The sequence below is a fragment of the Apostichopus japonicus genome, chromosome 19 (genome assembly GCF_037975245.1).
Source record: "Apostichopus japonicus isolate 1M-3 chromosome 19, ASM3797524v1, whole genome shotgun sequence".
Classification (NCBI taxonomy): Eukaryota; Metazoa; Echinodermata; class Holothuroidea; order Aspidochirotida; family Stichopodidae; genus Apostichopus; species Apostichopus japonicus.
The window spans coordinates 27,808,996-27,832,932 of record NC_092579.1 but is presented as its reverse complement, the minus strand read 5'-3'; the positions used below and the strand labels follow the sequence as shown (position 1 = coordinate 27,832,932).

The 23,937-nt window shown below is 36.9% G+C and overlaps 1 protein-coding gene across 6 annotated transcripts in view; it reads left to right on the top strand.

The window, feature by feature from the left end:
• The window catches only part of LOC139959327 (zinc finger ZZ-type and EF-hand domain-containing protein 1-like), an 84,501-nt gene that overhangs the window by 4,210 nt on the left and 56,354 nt on the right, over positions 1-23,937 (top strand). For 3 of the 6 annotated variants that reach the window (XM_071956807.1, XM_071956808.1, XM_071956809.1), the window contains exons 2-21: positions 1,497-1,545; positions 2,880-2,967; positions 4,273-4,354; positions 5,182-5,253; positions 6,768-6,912; positions 7,507-7,571; positions 8,131-8,257; positions 9,149-9,245; positions 9,917-10,129; positions 10,813-10,947; positions 11,747-11,878; positions 12,245-12,361; positions 13,136-13,242; positions 14,383-14,505; positions 15,241-15,339; positions 17,796-17,878; positions 18,179-18,249; positions 19,332-19,415; positions 21,150-21,227; positions 22,426-22,585. In XM_071956807.1, the coding sequence (XP_071812908.1) occupies positions 1,497-1,545; positions 2,880-2,967; positions 4,273-4,354; positions 5,182-5,253; positions 6,768-6,912; positions 7,507-7,571; positions 8,131-8,257; positions 9,149-9,245; positions 9,917-10,129; positions 10,813-10,947; positions 11,747-11,878; positions 12,245-12,361; positions 13,136-13,242; positions 14,383-14,505; positions 15,241-15,339; positions 17,796-17,878; positions 18,179-18,249; positions 19,332-19,415; positions 21,150-21,227; positions 22,426-22,585 (2,127 nt within the window). Of the gene's footprint in view, positions 1-35; positions 419-1,496; positions 1,546-2,879; positions 2,968-4,272; positions 4,355-5,181; positions 5,254-6,767; positions 6,913-7,506; positions 7,572-8,130; positions 8,258-9,148; positions 9,246-9,916; positions 10,130-10,812; positions 10,948-11,746; positions 11,879-12,244; positions 12,362-13,135; positions 13,243-14,382; positions 14,506-15,240; positions 15,340-17,795; positions 17,879-18,178; positions 18,250-19,331; positions 19,416-21,149; positions 21,228-22,425; positions 22,586-23,937 lie in introns of all 6 variants that reach the window. The other 3 variants (XM_071956805.1, XM_071956804.1, XM_071956806.1) reach the window with 2 other exon arrangements.

Genomic DNA, 23,937 nt, shown 5'->3' with positions numbered 1-23,937 from the left:
ATATATTTTGGTTCTTTGCGATGTATTATTTGCAGCACGTTCGAAAGTGACCATCGATCGAAGGAGATGTACGTACCAGCAGAAACAGTACAAATGGCCTTTTTAACCGTGCGGTCTTTCTAGAAGAAATTTTTATGTACTTTGGAAATATTTTCAGCAAGTTAATAAGTACTGTATTAGCATTTTAACTTTTGGTTGGAAATAAGTTTGGCATTATTCGTCCGTGACACTCTCTCCCTTGGACAATAAAGTTTCTTTTTACCGAGAACAAAAGCTGTGAACTTTCTTCACTGAACACTCTTCCTCTGTACAAATGAGCTTGCTATCATCTCAAGTTATGCGTCGAACTCTCCTAGCAAGATTTGATCACTTTCTCACGTCATTGCAACAGGAGAGGAGGGAAGAAGATGTGGTAGCCGTGAGTTGATAGTAACACAGTTCACCTTGTGAACTCAGTCTAAACTAAACTTATACCATCTAGGTTTTAAAGTTGCTTTTAAATTGTGATGCACTGGGTATATATAGTACGTAATGTTTACTATATAAAAACCCTTCCATTACAGTGCAACTTTGTGACTCTACATTGTTGGGCTAGAGGAATCAAGGAGAATTTTCCTTTTATAATTTGCATTTCCAGATATTCTTGGTGAAACATTTTAGTTTACAAACCTGTGGATCCCTTTCTAGTTTAATTGAATGTTCCTATCCATGACCAATCCATGATTGTCTCTTTCATGTTCATCCTGTCAGAGAGTCTGTTAGGGATTCAAAAGTGTGATTATTTATTATACAGAAAAACAAACATAACTGAACAAAGATGCCATGACACTGCTCCTGTAGAAAGTGATACTGGAAATGTTGGAGGATGGAGAAAAATAGTTTAAACAAAAAATCTGTTTATTTTTTGGCCCTCTTTCTTCCAGGATTCATGTTATTTACTACACATTTCCTCTGTCACCTGTCTCAACTCTACAGTTGCACAAAATTCCCCATCTACTTCTAGCTGATAGCCGGATAAAATGAGATCTAAGGAAGTTCAGTGTAAGGGGCTTTGGACCCAGAAGTGGGTCAGATGGGCTGCATTGCTCAGTGCTAGAAAAAAAAGATATCTAAGTAGTTTGTGGTTAGGTAGATGAGATTTGGAATGCAGTAGAGTGGGGATTGGTAGGTACTGTGCATACAGTAAACCAGGGAGGTTTGATATTTTTCGTCCTTCCTTCTGAAAAGGTGAGCACTAAAGTTCACCATTTTGACCTGCTATTAATATCGAGGGTCATGTTAAAGAGAAGGTCATTGTTGTATCCAGGGTCTGGCTTGCATATATTATTTAATTGTTTTTACTGACATATTTGGTATACATGTGCACTGTTCCTTCCAAATTCAATTTAAATCTATTTTTGGTTTGTCCCCTTTCTTCACTGGGGACGAACCAGCTGTTCTGTATTTACATATCAATGGGATATCATTCATGCATTGTTTTTCAATCTTCTTTTCAGACTGGAGGGGAAGAGGAGAACTCTAGCCACTTCATTGTACCAGACAAAGGTAATTCCAGAACTAATTGGTACAGTACAGTATAGTACAGTACTAGCTATTCATGCACCTGTCTGATCACAACTATTGTACTCTCATCAACAGTGCACCACACACCTGATACAAGCTGGTTGCATAAGTTACAGCTCATTGGCTCTCTGCTTCAATCATCCTTGATCATTAAAGTTCTTTTTTTAAAGTCTGTAATATTAATCATCTCAAATGATAGATGTTGAAATGAGAAATTCTAAACCTCGTTAAAACAAACAACAACACAGACCTACTGTACAGTACCACACTTTCATAGCAGAGCTGCTATACCTAGGCCTACCGTAGCCTACTGTGCACATATGATATGGAAGCTGAAGACTGTTTTGCACTAAAAGAAATATGTCATACAGGTAAGACCATTCATAGAATGTCTTCCAAGGAACTTGAATGGCATCTACATAGCCTTAACTGTATAGTTGCTGTAACCACAAATGTTATTCATTCATTACAATAAACAGCCCACACCTATATTGCTTTAATGTACTATGCGTAATAAAAGGCCTTAGGATTTAATGTAAATTTGTAATTTTTTGTAAAAATTGCATAAATTTGTAAAATTAGAGACAATTTTTTCAGTTACATGAGCTGCTGCTACTGTAGTACAATAGCTAGTGCATAACATTTTCCATGTATTGCGATCTAACCGTACAGTTTGTCTTTGTCATTGACTTTCAAACATTTGTTTGACAGACCCAAGTGACAGTATCTTTCTGTTGAATTATTGCTCAGTGATCAATGTGGTAAATTGCATTAGAAATGTTAAAAGGGGGTGCAGTGCCCTTGTCATATGGTTTTGATAACACTGCTAATTGGTAAACGATCTTTAACCGGCACCTGTGTTTGCCTACATATTATTAACTATACAGCAACAGGGAGAACTAGTGACAACAGTGGACAACAAGTGGAAGAAATAGTATAAAATCCAAAGACATCGTCTTTCAAATATGGGTAACACAGTGCTAATAAAAGGGGGTTAGGCAGGGGCTACAATCCTGGGGCCCAGGGTCAGTAAGGTGGCTCTGGAAAGTTTGAAATTGGTCCAGGAAAATATAGTAGAGACCCAGACAAAAATATGGAGGGGCTCAGGAAATATGGGATAAAGAATGGTGTGTTCTAATTTTCATAATATTTATGAATAAAAAGAAAAAGATTGCCAAACTGGCTCTCGATGCATCTGGGTACAAGTACATCCAACAGGAGATAGTTTCCTTGAGTGAATCTAGGTGGAATATGGTTATGTAATATGTAATGAAATGCAACCAACTGCATTATCCTCTACTTTTCGTTCACCACAGGACAAGATGACGAGTTGGACTTGAGCGAATTTCACCTGATTGATCTGTTTAACAGTGAAACATTAAGAGAAGCTGTATCCAAAGTTAGGTAAGTACTGTATAAAATGTGAAACTTAACAGGTAACTACTACTACTACTACTGTATATAGGAGGTTAAAATCATGGTTGTCTGCCTTAAGTGACATGGGGGGATACAAGGGGACATCGTTTTCTGCATATTAAAAATAAGTGCTTTGCTGTGTTTTACTTTCTTCTGTGAGTCAAACTGAAATGTGATAAGTGTGCTTCTCATTCATCTATTCACAGTGTCTGTAAAATAATAATCAGTTTATTGACCTATCTTGTATTGACAGTAGTTGGTGCACTCTCTCACTTGACTGAGCACAAGTGTGACCTCAAGTGTGACCTCAGATACCTCAAGTTGAATCAAGAGTCAATGACCTGTACATTACTTTGACTTGTTTCTCATTTGACTCACTTGAAGTGACTTTCGCTTGATCCACTCGAAATGACATTCACTTGACTCACTTGGGCCACTTGAGTGACATTCACACGACCCACTTTTAAGTGACATTCTTACGACCCACTTTTAAGTGGCGAACACTTGACCATTTGAAGTGACATTCACTTTACCATTTGAAGTGACATTTACTTGACCCAACATGAGTGAAATTCACTTGACCCACTTTGAAGTGACATTCACTTGACCCACTTTGAAGTGACATTCACTTGACCCACTTTAAAGTGACATTCACTTGACCTACTTGAAGTGACATTCACTTGTCCCACTTTGAAGTGACATTCACTTGACCATTTGAAATGGTATTCACATGATCCACTTTTAAGTGGCACTGACTGGTCCCACTTTTATTGACATTCACTTGACCTACTTGGAATGACATTCTGTATCCTTCTTGAATACCAAAAGCTTCCTTCAAACTACCCAAAGTTAATGATATTGATAATGTACATGTAAATAACATTCCAAATTGTCACCACCTTTTGTTGGCCCAGTGACACTCATAAAGTAACTTGTATCATTCTTGATAGCAAGAAAGATTTGTAGCTGGTCTACTTTAAAACATCTGTTGTGTTCAAGCACACAAAATTGGCTTTGCTTTGATACTTTTTCATAAAACGTATTGTATCCCTGTTACATGGGAAAGAGGTTACTCATGAAGAGTAGAATTTACTAGCAGAGACAAAAAAAAAAATTGGTCATAAATTAGATGATTAATTTTTGGGATTTGGCCAATTGTGGATTCCTTGGAAGGCTAATCATTATTAACACTGCTGCAGAAAACTGGAAGGCCTTGGGTGGGTGTTGAGTTACTTGAGAACAGAATTGCACCTTCCATTTTCATATTTTTACTTTTTTTTCCATCTGATATAGTGATGTCGTACCAGAGACGGTGGTACAACAACATCATGGACATTTACTCCGCTGGTTGGAGGAAAGAAACATGCGAAATGAGGTCAGCAAAACAAAAAGAACATTATTTTAACAACTGTGACCTTGATTCTTATATGCAAATTATATGTTGCTTACAGGACCATCTGGTAAAAAATTTGCCTAGCAAGTTTCTGATGCATGAGTTTTGTATCATACAATAGTGACAAACCTAAGGTTCTGTTTTTTTTTTGTAAATAAAAAAAAAAGCCAATCTCTGAACATTTTAACATGAAGAACACATCCATGATCAAGTTCTATCTAAAGATTCCTGTCTCTTTGTTAGGCAGCATGTATGTTCATGGTTAGTTTGTGATTGTCTTGTGTACAAACATTCTTTGTCAAGAGGTCTCGTATCATGAGAAATTCAAACCATTGTAAAACATTTGGAAGTTGGACCACAGGTTTTGAATTGATTTGTTGGGAGTACAAAAAGACCATGTAATTTAAATCTATATTTGTTTGTTGACATTTCTACCATATAGTCAAATATTTGCAGATTTTGCTAAGATGGTTGACTAAGTTTGTCAAGTGATAAGAAAACATACTTTGATTGACTGTGGAAGATCTCGTTAAAGATTGCACATTAGTAATGTGATCATTGTGGATTTGGCTCTTTTGTCCTATTTGTAAAAGATAAATCCATTGTGTCATATATTCTAATACAGGCTGTATCAAAGAAATGTTGCATCGTGGGTAATTTTAGAGAAAAGGAAGAAACCTGATCGCACAAACGGCGCAGATGGTCACATCACAGTTTGTAGACTGATCCAAAAAGCCTAGTATTTCATATTGCATTGTACTATCCACATTGCCTGTTTTTATTAATGTATTTATTTCTCAATTTTCCAGCAAACGGTGACAGTGGGTCAGTTCTGCGATGTTTTGTTCAATCGTGGGGTCAACAGGAAAGAAGCGGAGGAGGTCAGTACCAGATACCCGACTCGTTGATTTACCTGATCAATAAATGAATCTAGAAATCGGTCAACCATTGACTTCTGTTGGATTAAGTAGATTAAAGTCCTCTGTTGTTTAATCAATTTTCTTTCAATCAACTGACCTCTTCAATTCACTTATTTATTGATTATCAATCAAACAGTGATGATAAACAAAATTGTAACTGATAAGAATAAAGTAAGTAGAGTATTTAAGTTTCAAGGTAAAGAAGTATATCAATTTGAGGTGCAAAAGACAAAAAAACTAAAACAAAACAAATTTGACGAGAGTTCAGAACACACTAGTTAGTTTTGTGTTCTTAAACAAGTGAATGATTTACTTCTTAAAAATAAAAGCATTTTTTGCCAAGGACTAAATTATTTTGCCCAATAGAGTATAATACAGATTGGAAAATGCCAAGTCATTGGCAAGGGGTGGGGGTTGGTGTGGGGCTTGGGGTGGGGGTGCGGGTTCGGAGGTTGACTTTCAGTGCTACATGTATGAATAAGGTATAAGTAGAAGAGTAAGTTCCAGATTGAACTTCTGGAAACGGGAAAGAAATTTATGCATGACGAGGTCAGAATTGGAGCTAAGAATTTCATTCCAGACATACTTATTTATAATTAGTTATCAAAAATAAAAATAACTTTGGCTAACCATGAAACACCACATCACAGAAGGCTGGCTACTGTGTAATTCTTGTTTCTCAGACACATGTTATCTTTGGCATACCAGCCAGTTTGCTGAATTGTCAAAATGACTGTGCGCATAGAATTCAACTGTTTTATGATACAAGATTAACTCCCACTCGACTCTTTGCGCTGTGCAAAATGTTTCTTTGCAAATAACAACTGTCACCCTCCAAGGAGCAGATGAACGGGTTCGCACAGAATGAATAGACAAAATAAACCCTTAGGTAGATTGCCTAGCTTTGTAGGGTAGGATACTATATACATTTACCACCCAGCATCTTGAAATTTTATTGTTGAGAGAGTATTTATAAGACGATCATGTGAAATACTGATATGGTATTATTGACAGCAATGATTACCCCACACAGAATGCGTTATTCATGAAAGTAATCGCTGTTCGTCAGTCGTCTGTTCTGTATTCTGAGGCACTTTCACAAATGATTTCATCCATTTACCAGAATGCTGTTTATTGTAAAGCGTGGGCAAAGTTATGGAAGATTTTGAAATGGTTGACTCAAGACATTTACAAACATAACTCATTCCGGCGATTCTGATGAAAGTAATGGAGAAGCCACATAAATGAAGGAGTAAACGTATTACATTAAGCAAATTTAAAGATATCGTCACCTTTGACTTTTAATAGGACGTGTTTACACTTAACAACATTGCAAAGTTCCTGTATACCATCCTATTGTATTTGGATGTATTTCTTCTTTCATACTACTTCTACTTCCATGCATTGTCCACAGAAAAAAATCATGTTAGATCATTATGACAATGTAACCTTTCTTCATTTCATCCCCATCACAGGCCTTTGAACAATTTGATGTTGACGGTGAGGGTGTAGCCTACATCAACTCCATGATGGAAGCTCTCAAATCCACAAACGGTGCCAACCTCCGAGGAGAGCTCTCACATGCCATTAGAACTCTACGGGCGTGTTCCCTAGCCCCCGGTAAGATAATTGCAAAATGTTATCATCAAAGTATTCGTGGATTACGTGACAGATAAGACATGACTGCAATCGATACACAAGACTAATTGAATTATGCCATCCTCCCCCAAAGGAGACAGAATTTTTTCTTACTACCAAAGTGATTTGGTTTTAGTGTAGTTATTTGGAAGATAATAATGCCTCTTGCCCTAAACCAAGCAGTCCACAAACTTTTAGGGCCACAACCCAAGATTTATCCATGATGGCTGAGTCTAGACCCTCCAAGCCTTCACCCCTCAGAGTTGATGCTCAGAATGCATTAAAACAAAGTTTGGTCTGCCAATTCTAGAGTTTGCAGTCATAATTAATAGCCGTAACGTCAATGTTAATTGCTAGATCTTTGCGTGATTATGGTCACACACTTTGAAAATTTGTGGTCTGATTTAGCTGGTCATCCATTTGTGTATGTCCAACGAGAATTGGAAAATTGAATATGTTTGTTGAATTTTGTTCCGAATTAGACCCATGGGACGTTTGCAACTTTCTAACTGTATGGTTATGTGCCGAATGACACCACACCATGTATCTCCTCATGACTGTTCCTTCCATTTTTAGGGGTGATCGATATATTTGCTGCAAAATCGCCGGAACTTGGCAACCATGGATACAGGATACTAAAGGTAAGGGCTGCGGGGTGAGGTGAACTGTTCCTACAGGAAAGAAGAATTTCACAGAGCTTAGCACTTGTGATTTCTTAAAAAGATGGTTTGTAACATGCCTTGATATAGAGTAACATTTAATAGCATTCACAAATAATCTAAGCACCCAAAAGAAGTCCCAACTTTTTGGGTTGATTTGTTATTTTTTTTCCTCAAATTGAGGTTATTTGTATGACCAAGAAGGCAGCTGGTTAGTAACAAACAGATAGTGGGAGAACTGACATGTTTGTCCCAAAGATGGGCCAGTTGCACCCCCCCCCCCCCCTCCTCCCCTCAAGTGTCAAGCATTTCCTCCAATTCAAGATAATCTGAAAGCTTAATTGGGGGAGAACCGGTAGCTTGCTAGAGGGAAACGGGCATTACCATGGAGATGAGGTAAACTGGCAGGGGAGACACAACAATTTACCGTATACTCTTTGCTTTACCAATTCTAACAACCAACACAATATTTCTTCCCCGATAACTCTGTGGATGGATCCTCCGTCATTGTTATTATTATTGACTTTCTTCACCATGCTAGTATCTGCTGAGAAACAGAGCACCGAGCAGCACCCTGCCGTACCCTTCTCTCGACGGATTCACCAACATCTCCGCCATGAGAATGGTCGTACTGGAGCAATATCTCAAGAGCGCCCAAAGCAGGAAAGGTCTGTCATTGTTGCATTTCTGATTAGCTTGTCTAAGCTTGTAACACAAGTACATTGATCAATTAAGGAATTTGTTAAAATGTACCACAAAGGAGTTATTTCATATGAAATTCATTCCATGCTGGGTTGTTTCTTTGGCGGGGTGGGGGGGGGCATACCAATCCTAAGCTTTCAATGTTTCAAACCATGTGACAAATATTTTTCTTATGGTTATGAGATAGGATGCTCTAATTATATGAGATTGTCAGAACAAACACATGGTGGCATTGAGATACTATTATAACGTATCCCTAAGTGTGGCATTAGATTGCTGGGTTTTAGCTTATGTCAACGAGTCAAATTCAAAGCTGCTGTCCCTAGAAAAAATAAATGTATATTTGTTTTCATTGTGTAATTCTGAAATCACTTTGAAACTCACCCATGTATAAAATAGATGTTTGTTTATGAATGCAGCTGCTTGAATCAATGCTAATAAAAAGAAATTCAAAGAATTTACCCAGTTGTTTTATGCTCAAACTTTTCTGTCATTTGTTTATAGCAACTATCAAACCAAGCATGCTAAGAATATTATAATAATATTAAATTCAAACTGTTAATTAACATTTTTCAAACTTTTTTGTCAAAAAAAACAATCAAAATCTTTTGTGTTATATATCATCATATTTTTATGTACGTGTTCTTAGTTTCTTTTGTTTCGGTTCTAAGCCTCTGAAGAAGATCCCGCTGGGGTCAAACTGTTGGGCCCTCTTTAAATTTTACCTATTTACCTACACAGGCTTTTTGCTGTAGTTCAGCAGTTTGCTAACAATTGTTTCTCTCCATATCATCAGACTTGTTAATATTCAGCAAATTATCTTTCATTGCCCTCTTCCTCCTCCTCCTCTTCTTCAGAAGATTCCTCCAAGGACGACAGTCTTAACGAATTGAAATATTTGAACAAGCCTTACTGTAGTATATTTGTCTCCAGTAATCGTCAAGATGTTGGAAGGTAAGTGAACATAACTTTATTGTTTTGTTTGAGGATAGTATGTGTTATGTGGTGGTTGTTTCATTTTTTCCTTGTATGGCTGGCATCTTGTTTCTCTCTTCCTTGTTTATTGTCTTGATTGGTTGATTGTTTCTTGGATTGAATCATTGTCGATTGGTTGGTTCTTTGTTGACCTCTTTGTTTATTGGTTGACAGTTGGTTTGTTGATTGGGTTGGCTGTTTGTGGCTGTTGTCTCTGTACCTCCGTTCATTGTTTGTTTAGTGGTACATGGTTTGTATTTGGTTCATTGGTGGGCAGTTGGTTTGTTGGTATGTATGTTGGTTGGGGTTGGTTTTTAGGGGTTTGTGGTTGGTGTTTGGTTCAACGATTTTTTTTTGTATATTGGTAGAAGGTGTTGTGGATTTGATTGATTGTATGCTGGTTGGGTCGTGGCAGTTGTTATACCAGTGTGTGAGCATTGAGAATATTATTTTATGTTATTTGTGACAGTATGAATAGATTTCTTAATATTAATGATACGACGGCATTTATAAGCAATTAACTGAACCAGTTTTTGCACTACCAGAGTATAAAGTGGTTGACATATTATTTTGTTGAGATATATATTGATTGATTAGATTGTTTGGACAGTTTATCGATCAATGGATCTATCGATGCTTTTCGATTGCAGACTCGCCGATGGTGACGTGTCCACGTTTTGGCAGTCCGATGGTCCGGCCCACTCCCATTGGATCAGACTGAAGATGAAATCAGGAGTCTCACTGAACAGCCTCTCCATACTGGTTACCCGTAGCGACCAGAGCTACATGCCACAGCACATCGTTGTAGCTGCAGGGAATTCCCCGGGCTCTATGGAAATGGTAAAGGATATCCACATACCAAGGTAAGATGGGTAAGGGATTGAAGGATCTGGAATGGATTGATGGATTTTTAAGGGATAAATGAAGGATCAAAGAGTGATTGAAGGATCTTAAGGATTAATTAAATGATATAGGAGTCTAGGACATATTAACACAGGATCTGAGATTGTAATTGAAGGATCCTAAAGCAATAATTATAGTAAGGTTGGAACGACCCTTATCGGTAGGTTACAGGTATGGGTGAGATAACTGCAGACCAGAAGTTGATCTTTGAAGAAATCAGAAAGGCATAACCAAAAGATCAGGAACTTGAACTCCATTGGATGAAAGAATTTTCAGTCAGTCTGTTAAAGACAATGAAAATTGTTATATTCCTTGGTAAATAGAAAATATAGCAAGAAAGTATAAACAACAGGATCGTACACAACAGAAATTTGGGTTCAGTTAGGAGCAAACAAGCAACATCCCATTCTGTCTAGATGACCCCTCCACCCCCCTCCACCCTCATTTCCACAATGAAGAATGTTATATATCGCACCTTTAATGTATTAAGCTGCCGTAATGCATTTCACAACAGTCATCTAATGAGATACTTGAATAAGATCACTTTATCATGCTATACTCACTTTGTCTCATACATATTCATTGAACCTGGTTTTTATATTCCATACAACCCACTGAGAATCTTTGCTCTTTGCCTCTGCAGTAGTTACCCCAGCGACGAAGTGACTCTTCTGGACAATGCCAAGATCAGAAGTCGTTTCATACAGATCAACATCAAGAAGTGTCAATACGAAGGCTGTGATGTCAGAGTTCACGGGCTGAAGGCAGTGGGATCCAGGTAAACTTGGTTTTGTTCCTCTTATGAAGACTTTCAGAACCGCCTGAGTAGAATGTGACCGGATGTATCATTGGGTAATCTCAGATGGTAGCATCGGTTGACAGATGGGATTCTCGGTTTTTGAGGATACATCACTAGTACCGTTCCGGAACATATTTGTGTTCTTGCCATATTTGTATATTTTACCGAGGCAAACTATAGGAGTTTAAGAATGATAACCAGGAATTTCACTGATCTTTGCAACTTTGTTGTCAAAATTTGGGGTATAGAAGGTTGAATCTGTGATTGTTCCTTGTTAATAGCTGTTGAGAATTTAATAGAAGCCAGCCTTTTACCAAGCCTCATAGAGTATATCCAAGGGGGGTATTGTACTAGTACATGTAATCATATGTACTAGGAGACTGGAGTGGAATAAATTAATGAAACAACCAGCTACCTAAGAGCCAATTAAAACATACATGAAGCAATGCAGGCAACCTAAACTTAGGTAGGTCACAGCTTGGATACTTGCATATGTACATGGAGTCTCATTTTCAAGATATATCAGACCAGCTGGTGGTGTTTACAAACTTGTGTTCATTCATTACCAGAGGGCTAAATCCTGAGGAAAAGAAAGTACCTTATGATAATAATGTGATTGTAGGGAACCAGTCAGAATTGAAGAAGAAGAAGAAGGTGTTGTTGATATGTTATAGTGCAATGCATGATGGGGCATTAATTGAGCATTGCCAAGATGAAAGTATCGTAAGTATAATTTACTCTCTGATGATTTAGCTAACTTGACTTTTCCTCCCCACAGGGTGGTGACAGGGATGGAGGTCAACATAGTAGAGACATCGGCTGTCTGGTATTTGTCTATCCTTTCAGCGACTGCCACCGCTGCCATCCCAATGGCACCTCATCTACAAAGTGCCATATTAGAAAACACAAAGTAAGTAGACACAATCAGATATCTTTGTAGTGTATATGAATAAATTTTGCAATTCGAGCAATTTTAATACCACCTTCCTCCTTCAACATATCCCACACTCTCCCCCTCTAGCGCCTTCCCCAGCCCTTCCCTTCATGACTTTTTATGATTTAGATGAGAAACTATGGTACGGTTTAAAGAGCAAAAGGTGTAATTTCGGAACAGTGCAAATCGAACAATTTATTTAGAAATATTCTGCAGAAACCCCTTTTATGAGGGATACACCTCTGAAGCAATACCAACCTACATCATCATCATTGGAAACATTTTCATTTTAACTCAAGTAGTTACCTTGTCTAAACTTAAACTTTTTATTTTGGTTCACAGAACAGCCCTTCAACAGATGCCTTCTTTATCACTATGCAAACTCTATTGTAAGAAGAGCAGTTTCATCACTCCAAAGATACTCGATCAGGCCGAGGAATTCTTGGTTACAGTCTCGAAGTATGGATGAACAAATATGAATACTTTATGAAATAATAATTGACTCTTTTATCTAAGATTGGTCCTTCCAAAAAAATTAAGCCATTGTCTAGATCAAGATTGGGCAAAGTAAACCCCTCTAGAAGCAACTTTTCTGCTGCCTGCCAGAACGTTCAATGTCAGAGTTCAATGAATAACCGAAAGGAAAAACTTCCTAACATTTTGGGGAGTTGTTGTTTGTAGGGTCAATTGCAGTAGGATAATTTCAAAGGAATTGGTGGACAACATGCATACATGTGGAACTTTCTGATGTTTTTGTTCCCATGTTACATAATATTTCAGTTTTTTTCAAGATCAATTCTATGCCCACCCCTGCTCTAGATCATGCCGATTTTGTTGTTTTTGAAATTAAAGATTGGTTTCATGAACATTTCTACTGGATTCATTAAAACTGTGTTCAAAATTGCAACCACAACAGTATATCTCAGATTGTCATCAATAGTTATTTCTATTTCCCTGATTTGTTACTTTAGTCTAACTACTTCGTGCAAAAATAATTAAAAAAATATAGCACATGCATCACGTTTCAGGTTCAACATATAAACCCACCAAAAAAAAAAATCCATAATGGAGATCAGAATGGGTCATTCTTTTAATGTGAAGATTATTGGTTTGTGTTTTCATAATTTAGTTTCATTTTGTTTTTCTTGTTGCCCGTGCACGGTTTTACAATTGTCTGCACTTCTTGCGCTTATCCAATCATTTAACAAGAAATTTGTTCTGCCTCTCATCTAGAAATTCAGATGGGAAGACTTCTTTGGAGGGATTATTACTGCTTCTTCAACTTTCACTGGCAAGAGGAAATATCCCCTCAGTCCTTAAGTGCCTCCAGGAAATGCACAGTAAGTCATGGGGCTATGAGGGTTTGTGAGGTTTCCATTGTTTGGTGTATCGTGACTGGTAGTCATGATTTAGTTCTGAACTATGTCAGCAGTCTTCCTTAGGTTACAATTAAAAATTAAATTGAATAAATACTTCATTTCAAAGAAGTTTGCCATCTTCTTCATTATGAAGGTGCCTATTTATATATATATTTATATTCTACTATTTTCTACATTTGCAAAGCCATTCTTTCTCATATAACAACCTCCCTCTTGTAGCAACCCCTCCTTTTGTTGAATTTGCATGGGCATAGAATGCTTTGAAAGATTGGAGAGGAGGGGAGTGGAGGTGGTGGGGGGGGGGGTTGTGAGACCAATGGGTGCAAAAATCAGAGTATTGTGTCCACATTAGTGAAAGTTGGCCCTGCTGCAATGTGATCATCACAATCGCTGTACCATTTACTATATATCAAACAAATTTACGTTGTTTCTACACTCTGAATGGTATCTGCTCTTTTGGCCAATAAAAGTTGTAGTTTTGAACACAACTCACAACAGTTAGCTATGCATATTCATATATATGGAGATTTCTCAATACTGATTGAGTTTCTCATGTTTTATAATAATGAAATGCAATCTGTAGTTGTCCCTTCCCTGTTGTTTAAGAACGACAGGGTCAACCATGATTAGCTATGCAGCAATGCTGACCTTCCTGAGCTACTTCAATCCCTTTTACTGAAAATTTCTTAGACAAAATTGTGCTCCTACACTCTCCCCTCTTCCCTACCCTACCTAGCCCTACCTTCCCTTGTCTTCACAAAGACCTCTTAACCAAATTTGACCATCTACACATTTGAGACTGGCTGTCAGTACCACTTGTATTAAAGTTGTATCGATTTCTCGGACTTGGAAGTCTAAATGGAAGCTTTTTACAATCTGAACTGCTAGCATATAGTCTATTGAACATTAGAATTGGGAGGAATTGCTTGTGTCTTAAGGTATGCTCTATATCCTGAGCATTGCTGGATTACGGAACTTTTCCAAGTAGCGTCATAAGGTTCCTGAGCTACAATTGGTCTCTGTTTTCTCTGTCAACCAATCACAGCGCTACATTTGTCTTTCCTCATGCATACTTAACATTTCTTCATTGTGTGTTTCTAGATCACTTTGATGATGTTAGTTCAGGGCCCAGTGACGGTATATCCTCGGACAGTCCCATACCCGGAGGGCTTAAGATCAAAAAAAGCATCGAGAGTGTGCAGACCAGCCTGTTGAAAAAACACGGTGAGAGTAATTATCCATCAGGCCATAGATTCAAGTTTGGTCATTGGGCATTCAGTCGTATCTATTAGCTATAGATACAAATATCATGGCATTTCTAAAGTTTAGATATCGTAAATAATTTTTCTTCCCTTCATACCAGGATTTCATCAAGTGATTAGAGAAATGCTCTCAGTAGGAGAATGTGTACCTACTTCAATTGGAAGGGTGCAATTAGAAGGTGGGTTAGCGAACAAGAAGTGCAATCTGTTGGTATTTAGCCTACAGATTAATGTTCCAAGTTTTGTGTGCAAAGTAGGTTAATAAATATTATTTATATAAAGAAGGTATAATAAAATATTGATTGAAATGTCATTTTATGCCCAAATTTGTACACTAGGACAGGGGTGCCATGCGATAGTAAATTATTGCTGAACTTACCTGAGGATTACAACTGACCTAACCGAAGACAACATTACAGTATTCCACCGAAGGAAACATTTAGGACAGTATGAATAACTTCGAAGAACAAAATGGAAATTTTCAACTTTTAACCTCACATAATATAAAGTGAAATTTCTAATAGTCATTGCTGATGCCTACATTATTGTAGGATAGCAATGGAAGTGCATCAAATTTTGTTTGCGGTTTGTAATTCCCAAATGCAAACATCTGTATTTAGGTGTTCTTTTTAGTTGACAAAAAGTCTATTTGTTAACCATGTTCTGAACTTTTTAAAAAATTTCTCTTTATTTTCAGCATCTGTCTTGGAAAACTTTGAGGTAACCAGTAGTGGGGGTAGCCGTGATTTGAAATCTGAGCCGTCCAATGTCCTATCGAGTAACTGGAATTCTGAGGGTAAGCTTCAGGCGATTGGGGTTATCACAATTAAGTTGTAACGTACAGTCCAGCTAACAGTCAGATATTTGAGTGTGGGCAGGCTGATGTATGTTAGCTGTTAGAGGTGTAGGAGTAGGGGGAGGGGAAGGGGAGGGGAAGAGGAAGAGGAAGGAAGGGAAGGGGAAGAGAATTAGAGACGAGAAGAAATGAAGGCCTATAGGTGAGGAGAAATAGTGGGAGGAGAAGGCAGAGGAGTAGATTGGAGGAAGGCAAAGGAAGGAAGCAGGAGAATTAAGTGGAGGAGGAGGAGAAAGATCAGTAGAAGAGATGGTGGGGGGGGGGGTGAGGGATGAGAAGATGGCCATTCATTGATTTCTTGGCGGTAGCCGAAGTAATCTATGCGGTCATGACTGCGTGTGTATGTGTGTATGTGAGGTTGCGTGTGTGCGTGTCTGTGTGTGTGTGACGCCAAGCTTGAAATTAGGTTTTCTCAGCAATCCCAAGGTAGATTGATCTCATTCTTGGTACATAGGTTACCCATCATGAGTAGACGATCCCTATGTATTTTGGTGCTAATATCATGAATATTAATGAGTGGGCGGGGCTTAGAGTGATTTTCAACAAATGTCAATATCTTCGCAACCGTAAGTTCAATTTTCATGGAACGTGGTTTGGTGGTACAAGAGGAAAGTCCTCTATATGAATATGGTGACAGTTTGTCCAATCTCATTATTATTCATGAGGGGCGGGGCTAAGTGTTGTTTTTTGCAAAAAAGCTTGAAATTAGGTTTTCTCAGCAATCCCAAGGTGGATTGATCTCATTCTTGGTACATAGGTTACCCATCATGAGTAGACGATCCCTATTTATTTTGGTGCTAATATCATGAATATTAATGAGTGGGCGAGGCTTAGAGTGATTTTCAACAAATGTTAATATCTTCGCAACCGTATGTTCAATTTTCATGGAACTTAGTTTGGTGGTACTAGAGGAAAGTCCTCTATATTAATATGGTAACAGTTTGTCCAATCTCATTATTATTCATGAGGGGCGGGGCTAAGTGTTGTTTTTCGCAAAGAACTTGAAATTAGGTTTTCTCAGCAATCCCAAGGTGGATTGATCTCATTCTTGGTACATAGGTTACCCATCATGAGTAGACGATCCCTATTTATTTTGGTGCTAATATCATGAATATTAATGAGTGGGCGGGGCTTAGAGTGATTTTCAACAAATGTTAATATCTTCGCAACCGTATGTTCAATTTTCATGGAACTTAGTTTGGTGGTACTAGAGGAAAGTCCTCTATATTAATATGGTAACAGTTTGTCCAATCTCATTATTATTCATGAGGGGCGGGGCTAAGTGTTGTTTTTCGCAAAGAACTTGAAATTAGGTTTTCTCAGCAATCCCAAGGTGGATTGATCTCATTCTTGGTACATAGGTTACCCATCATGAGTAGGCGATCCCTATTTATTTTGGTGCTAATATCATGAATATTAATGAGTGGGCGGGGCTTAGAGTGATTTTCAACAAATGTTAATATCTTCGCAACGGTATGTTCAATTTTCATGGAACTTGGTTTGGTGGTACTAGAGGAAAGTCCTCTATATTAATATGGTAACAGTTTGTCCAATCTCATTATTATTCATGAGGGGCGGGGCTAAGTTGTTTTTCACAAAAAAGCTTGAAATTAGGTTTTCTCAGCAATCCCAAGGTGGATTGATCTCATTTTTGGTACATAGGTTACCCATCATGAGTAGACGATTTTTTTTGTGCTATTATCATGAATATTAATGAGTGGGCGGGGCTTAGAGTGATTTTCAACAAATCTTCAGTATGACCCGGCCAGGAGTCGAACCCCTAACCTTCCAGCTGCAAGTCGGAATTCTACCCCAATACTATTAATGAGGGGGGCATATGAGTGGTAGAGCTTAAAGCAAATTCTTTAAAATATCAATTTGTTCATCAAACTTGAGCTGATAGCAAGGAACAACATTTGTGTTGATGCTACATTAATATTCATAAAAGGTCGGAACCAATTGTACACAATGAACCTACAGTAATATTTAGATGCCAAGGAATCTCAAAACCTCTTGGTTTTCTTGTTTTTGTTTTAAATTAGTAGTACACTGCTTTTCATTTTGTCAAATACAAATCAGTTTAATTTTCGTTGCAGGACATTCCTTTTTCAAACACATTATTGGAACAACTCTCTTAGGATTATACATTTACTTGAAAAATGTCCCTGTTCTTCCTTAGACTAAACAGCTTAATAAAGTGAATTGATGTTTGCACAACAAGTATTTGTATTGTTTGAACACAAAATATGGCCATGTGGCTAGGGATAGGGCTAATAGTAAGTCCATACTTCTATACTCATATTCTCACAGAGTTGCTAGGGATAGGCCTAATAGTACGTCCGTACTTGTATACTCGTATCTTAACACCTGCTTTTATCCTCCTTTCTGTTTTGCAGCTTACGTGTCAACAGAGCCTTCTGTAACGATGGTCTTTCATAACCCGAATCATTCCTTTCAGCTAACAAAGGTTGACATTAAAGTAAGTCATGAAAACACTCTTCCAAAGAAAATGGTCAAAATGAAAATATCCTGAAAAATGTTTTGTAGCTATTTATCAGTTTTTCAGTTCCTCAAATATATTTAAACCTTCTCTGCACCATCTTCAGGGTTTGTATAAAACAAAAACATTTTCAAGTTGATCTTACCCTTCCCACCCCCACCCCTTACACACCCCCAGCACCCTCTCACTCTCCTTATCTCCCTCCCCCCCCCAAAAAAAAACAAGTGAATATTAATTTCTAATATGTTTTCCTTTTCTTTTATTTTTTTGTGGTTATAGGTCAGCAAAGGAGGGATTGGTCCCAAATGTGGCTTAATACTTGTAGCGGATGAAGTTACAGCGTTGGAAAAGTAAGTAAAAAAGAAGACCAAATCTTATTTTGAGCTGACAATTACCCAATTCAATACTATACTTGTCTGTCATATCTGTCACTTCAAACTCAGAGTACTCATTCTTTTCGTATCACCTTAAAGCAGCTAAGTTAAATCCATACTGACAGATTTTATACTTTTTTGAAATTCATATGGAAATTTATTTGTTAGAAAAATCCTTAAAAACATACAAGTTTTTTGTAAAATATGGTAAGTTGGTTTCAAAGCATACCAGATTAAAGAGCCAGCCACAAGTGCAATATTTACATGAATTTATTTTGTCTGGAGTTCAGAAGTCCTTCTAAAAAGGTTAAGCTAGCTGACATGTAGATTTCATTTGATTCTATTCTTGATTTGATCTTTACTTATTTGTATCCTTAGAATGGTAAATGCATGCTCATATTACAAATATATATAAAATCAAAGAGTAAACTAAATGTATGTAAGAGAAAATGAATTGTAATATACCAAAAGGGTTAAAGAAAGAAAGGGGAAAAAATATCGAGTAAGGACAGTAAGATGTATGAGTCTAAGGCCTAGGGTAGATTGCACCTGGTTACAGAGTTTGTTTGTTGTACTTGTGTACCTTTTCGGCAAGTACTTGTGTGTGTACTCATATGTTAAAGTAGTGTATGTACTTCCATATTTGTCATATTTTTCCATATTTGACATATCTGTCTTGTACTAAGTTTTTAGAGTACTTGGTACTTAATCAGGTCAAGTATTCCACAAATACTGATATAAAACTAATGAATACAAGAGAGTAACATTTTGACCATTTTGGCATTCCATAGCAATATATATACTACTCACATGTCTTGACTCTAGTGGTACATGTAGTAATAATAACCACATCTTCATATCTTGAGACAATCTATTCAAATTGGACAAAACTATCTCACCTGAAATACTGATTAAATAAGAAAGAAATGTCCCACTTTCAATTACCCATACCCCATCCCCTCCCAACCACCCCCTTTTCCCCACCCTCCACCCATTGTAGCTTTCAAAACCTAGTTCAGTTGACTTACCATAACATATTTAAACCATTTCTGTTTCAGTTATGATATGTGCTTTGACTTTAACGACCTAGAGCGCTTTGATTCATGGACAGAGGATGACTACAGGAGGTTCAATGAGGAAGGGTAAATCCATTGATTAATTAACTAAACTTTTCCTAATTGATTTTTCTTTCTGTTAGGTCTCCATCCTAGCTTTCCTAATAGTGTGTATATCATCTGTGTGAGTGATTATTATGATCTCAACAATCATGGGAGATTTAGCACATCAGATATACCAACTGTGCATCACATAAATTTGTTTAGTATTGTTTGCTATAACATTAATGTTTTGAATGTTACCCATTCATTTTGATATCCGATATGTTCATGAATAATGTTGCAACATGTGTTTTTTCAGTCCCAAATTGTCATACATGTCTATGCTGTTCTAACAATTTTAGTCCTACTAGTACTACAACTTTTATTCCCTACATTTGTCATATTTTTACCTAAGGTTGGACTGTACAGCCTTCCATTATATCACAAACTTGTGTTGCTACTGTTTAATGCTTAACCGTTAAACGAACAAATGTACTGTTTAAACTTTACAGAAATTGTATTTCATTTTAACTATAATCCTACACATAACTTTGCCTTTTCAGAATGGCCCATTCACACTATTACACTAATTAGACAATTTAAAAAAAAAATCCCATTTTGTCACGTATTACACACTAAACTGTGCTGGGTACATGTGCAAATTATAAATACTAATGAAACAATGTTATAGAATGTTAACTATTAACAAGAAAATTACAGATATTGAAATTATTATAATAAAAAAGAGATATCAGCATTATCAATTTCATGTTAGCAATACAGACAAATTAAATGTAAAAATGGAAGGGTTCTAAAAGAGTAGAAATTATTAATTGATAACCTTACATTAAAAGTATTACTTTTTTACACTTTCTTTTAGGGTTGCTAATTAGTTTAGATTTCTTCTGGACTAATGTATTGACAACATTGATTAAAATATTAAAAAATACTTAGAGGATATTAATATTACTTTTTTACCTAGTTAACTCAGTACGTGTCATATGACGGTTTTAAGAAAGGAAAATGTAAATGAGTGGTGGCTTATATTAAAGCAATCCACTTTTTGAGTTGCTTTTGGTCAGTTTTGTGATTACAATTGCATGCTAAAATTTGATAACAAACTTTGCTTATTAGCTGACTAATCAAGCATCATTTCAATTAATGAAGTAAAAAATCAATAATTTTAACCAAAAAATTCCATTTTTGTTTATCATATTTGATTAGAACTGATATGGAAAGTGACTTTGTCATGGAATGATAGGGACTAAATGGAATTATGAAATAATTCTTCATTAATATAGCAATAGAAGCTTAGCTTGACCGTTTAAAACACATATTTTCAGTGATACTAGGTAGGGTTTTATAACACTGCTGATCAGACTAGAAAAAAACATCTTTAAGATGGTACTTTGGAACTGATCTGTGATATTTCAACAGAACGCACCATATTTCTTATATGTAAGGTTATGTTCCAGAAGAAATCTAGTTGCCTTTCACGGTGTTTAACCCTGTTAATTATGCAAACTGTCTGATTTGACTCCAAGACAGAGTTTAATGATGGCTTAGATTGGCTGATCTTTTCAAACCCTACTTTTAACTGTTCCTACTTTTACTTTGTTTTCATAACAATTAATTACCCTACAAAATATATCTTTTCTAGCTTTATACAAGATATGGAATTAATTCCCCAATGACAAATAAACATGTCAGAGGAGATCACAAATGTCTTTCTATATATGGCTGTTTAGCTGTTCATTGTTGAATTCTTTTTTGGTTCAGGTTTAAAGGACATCAGGACACAATACCATGTGATGGCTCTTTGGAAGTGGTGGCTCACTTTTCCTTATTGGATAATTTGTGAGTAATTCTTGTCTTCATCCAGTATTCAAATATTTGTCATATCGTTATAATATTAATCACATATTAAAAGAATATGACATCAGAACAAGAAAGTACACTTTGATTGTCTAGCTTCTATAATCTGTCAGTATAAAAATGCTTGTAAAAATGTATAAAGCAAAGAATCCTTTGAATATTGCAATGGTTTTGTCCAACTCTAATAGTTTCCTCTTTTTGTGCTCTCACACACTGGAGACAATACCTTGTAATGTAAGCATCTGACATTGACCAATCACAAAGATGTAATTTGCTGTCTGAACAAAAATGTGACAAAGTCATCAGTAACAATTGAATTGGTCATGCATTGAACAATCCAAACAGATATGTCATACCCTTCCCTTGAGACAGTCTGGAATCAGTCCATTTAAATGTAAAACCTGAATCTTTTTAGGAGTGTTTCAGAGTAAAGTATGAATATTTTGTTATGTTTTTTTTTTTTTCTTAAATTAGCAATAGAAGAAAGGAAAGAACCAAAAAAGTTCACCCCAGTCCCATTTCACCTTATCACCATGGAAACTACTTATCCTACAAAGAAAAAAGAATTTTCTTCAAATGCTTTGATTTTGGTTTATTTTTCCTCCGCTTGAGTGGTTTTTTATCCATCATGTCAAGGAAACCAAGACAACATGTCTCTCATTAACATAGGCTCTATTTTGCGGTCTGTGTCTGTAAAAGCCTACCTACCCCAGACCTTCCCAAAGTTTCCCAGAGGCTCAATGAACTTGATTTACTGAACCCTCACCACATTACCCTATGAGGGATCACTTTCAGGTCGATCTCTGGGCAGGCCTGACGAGACGGGAGTCAGGCCCAGGGACCCAGGTCAATTTGGGGGCCTTGGCAAAATATGGAGAGGCTTGGAAATGATGCTATATATGAAAAGTGCATGAGAGGTATCTCGCGACCTAATTAACCCCGGAGCCCGACCCGGCTATTAACAGGTCAGCTCCTTGTAGGAACTTCTCCTAGATTGTATGCATTGGAATAACAGATCAAGAATTTCAATCATTACGGTTTTTGTTTTTTCTGCGATTAAGTGGATTTAAAACTTGTCAATGTCAATAAATTGATCGAGATGGATCGCAAGATTGTTCGATGGGTAGTTTATACTTGCTTGCATTTTATCTCTCCTTCTCTTTTTCTGTCTCTCCCGAAGTGATGAGATTGAGGTCCCTATCGACTCTTGTCCCGTCGGGAGCCACGTAATCATCAAATTTCTGAAGCCGAGATTGGAGTCTGCGACCCGTCTGGGCATCGTGGGTCTTCGTTTCCATGGCTACTGGAAAGAAAAATCACTATTGGACAGGGTCGAAATTGTAAGGTTTATTATTAAATGCAAAGTTTGAGTTATTATTCAAAGAAGGAAAAACACATAGTCAGTTCTGAATGTTCTTGCTTTTTGACCCATTTGCCATTCGTCCGTCCATTCATCAGCAATGGTTAAAAAGCTACTGCTTATAAGTTCTTTGTTGACTTTTTGACCAGACTTGGAGAAGTCTTAACATATATTAGGGGGTGACAATTAAATAATAATATTATTCAGGATTTAAAAAGCGCGGACATATCCACTAATATTGGTGCTCAAGGCGCATAACAATATTACCCTGGTTAACAATAACCTGTCAAACATAGAGACAATCCCTCCAGCTAAACAGCGCCCAGCTGACAGTTTATCTCACAGGTCCCCATTTATACACCTGGATGAAGAGAGGCAATGGAGATAAAGTGCCTTGCCCAAGGACACAAAGTAATGATATGGCCAGGACTCGAACCTGCAAACCTTAGATCACAAGTCCACTGCCTTAACCACTTGACCACAATTCTCAAATCAACAAATAGAAGGGCAGAGGTCATTTGTTGTCATGAGACTTGATATTTCACCTTAAAGGTTTCAAGGAAAGTTTACACTTTGCAGTTTCTGTGTGGGTTTTCGACCCATGCAATACTACCATATTGTAGCAATACTACCATATTGTAGCAATACTACCATATTGTAGCAATACTACCATATTGTAGCAATACTACCATATTGTAGCAATACTACCATATTGTAGCAATACTACCATATTGTAGCAATACTACCATATTTTAGCAATACTACCATATTGTAGCAATACTACCATATTGTAGCAATACTACCATATTGTAGCAATACTACCATATTGTAGCAATATTACCATATTGTAGCAATACTACCATATTGTAGCAATACTACCATATTGTAGCAGTCACACCGCCTTCCTCATACATCTGTCTCCCTGGCAACAGTATTCCAATGGATTTCAATGATTATTTCCAATGACTTGTCTGGGTTTTCACCTAATGTACCATGCTCCTCAGAGATGACCTGTATTCAAAGTCATCACTTACACATTGTCCAACTTTGCAGTAGCTGATTTTCAGGACTATTTGTACAGTAATCGTTATGTCAAAGAAAGGGTTTCAAAAATGGCAATTTTTTTAAATCCCAAAGAAAATGTCTGATGATGAAAAAGCAGATAGTATTTGGGCAATAGTATAATAAAGAAATGATTCATCGTAAGCAGTGTCTGTTCCAGTTGTTATCGAAACTGGAATAATGTCATCAGCTCAATCTTACAGTTTTATATCATCGTGTAGAATGTGCTACAGTATTAGTACAGGGTGCAGTTATGTGTTGTACATGCCA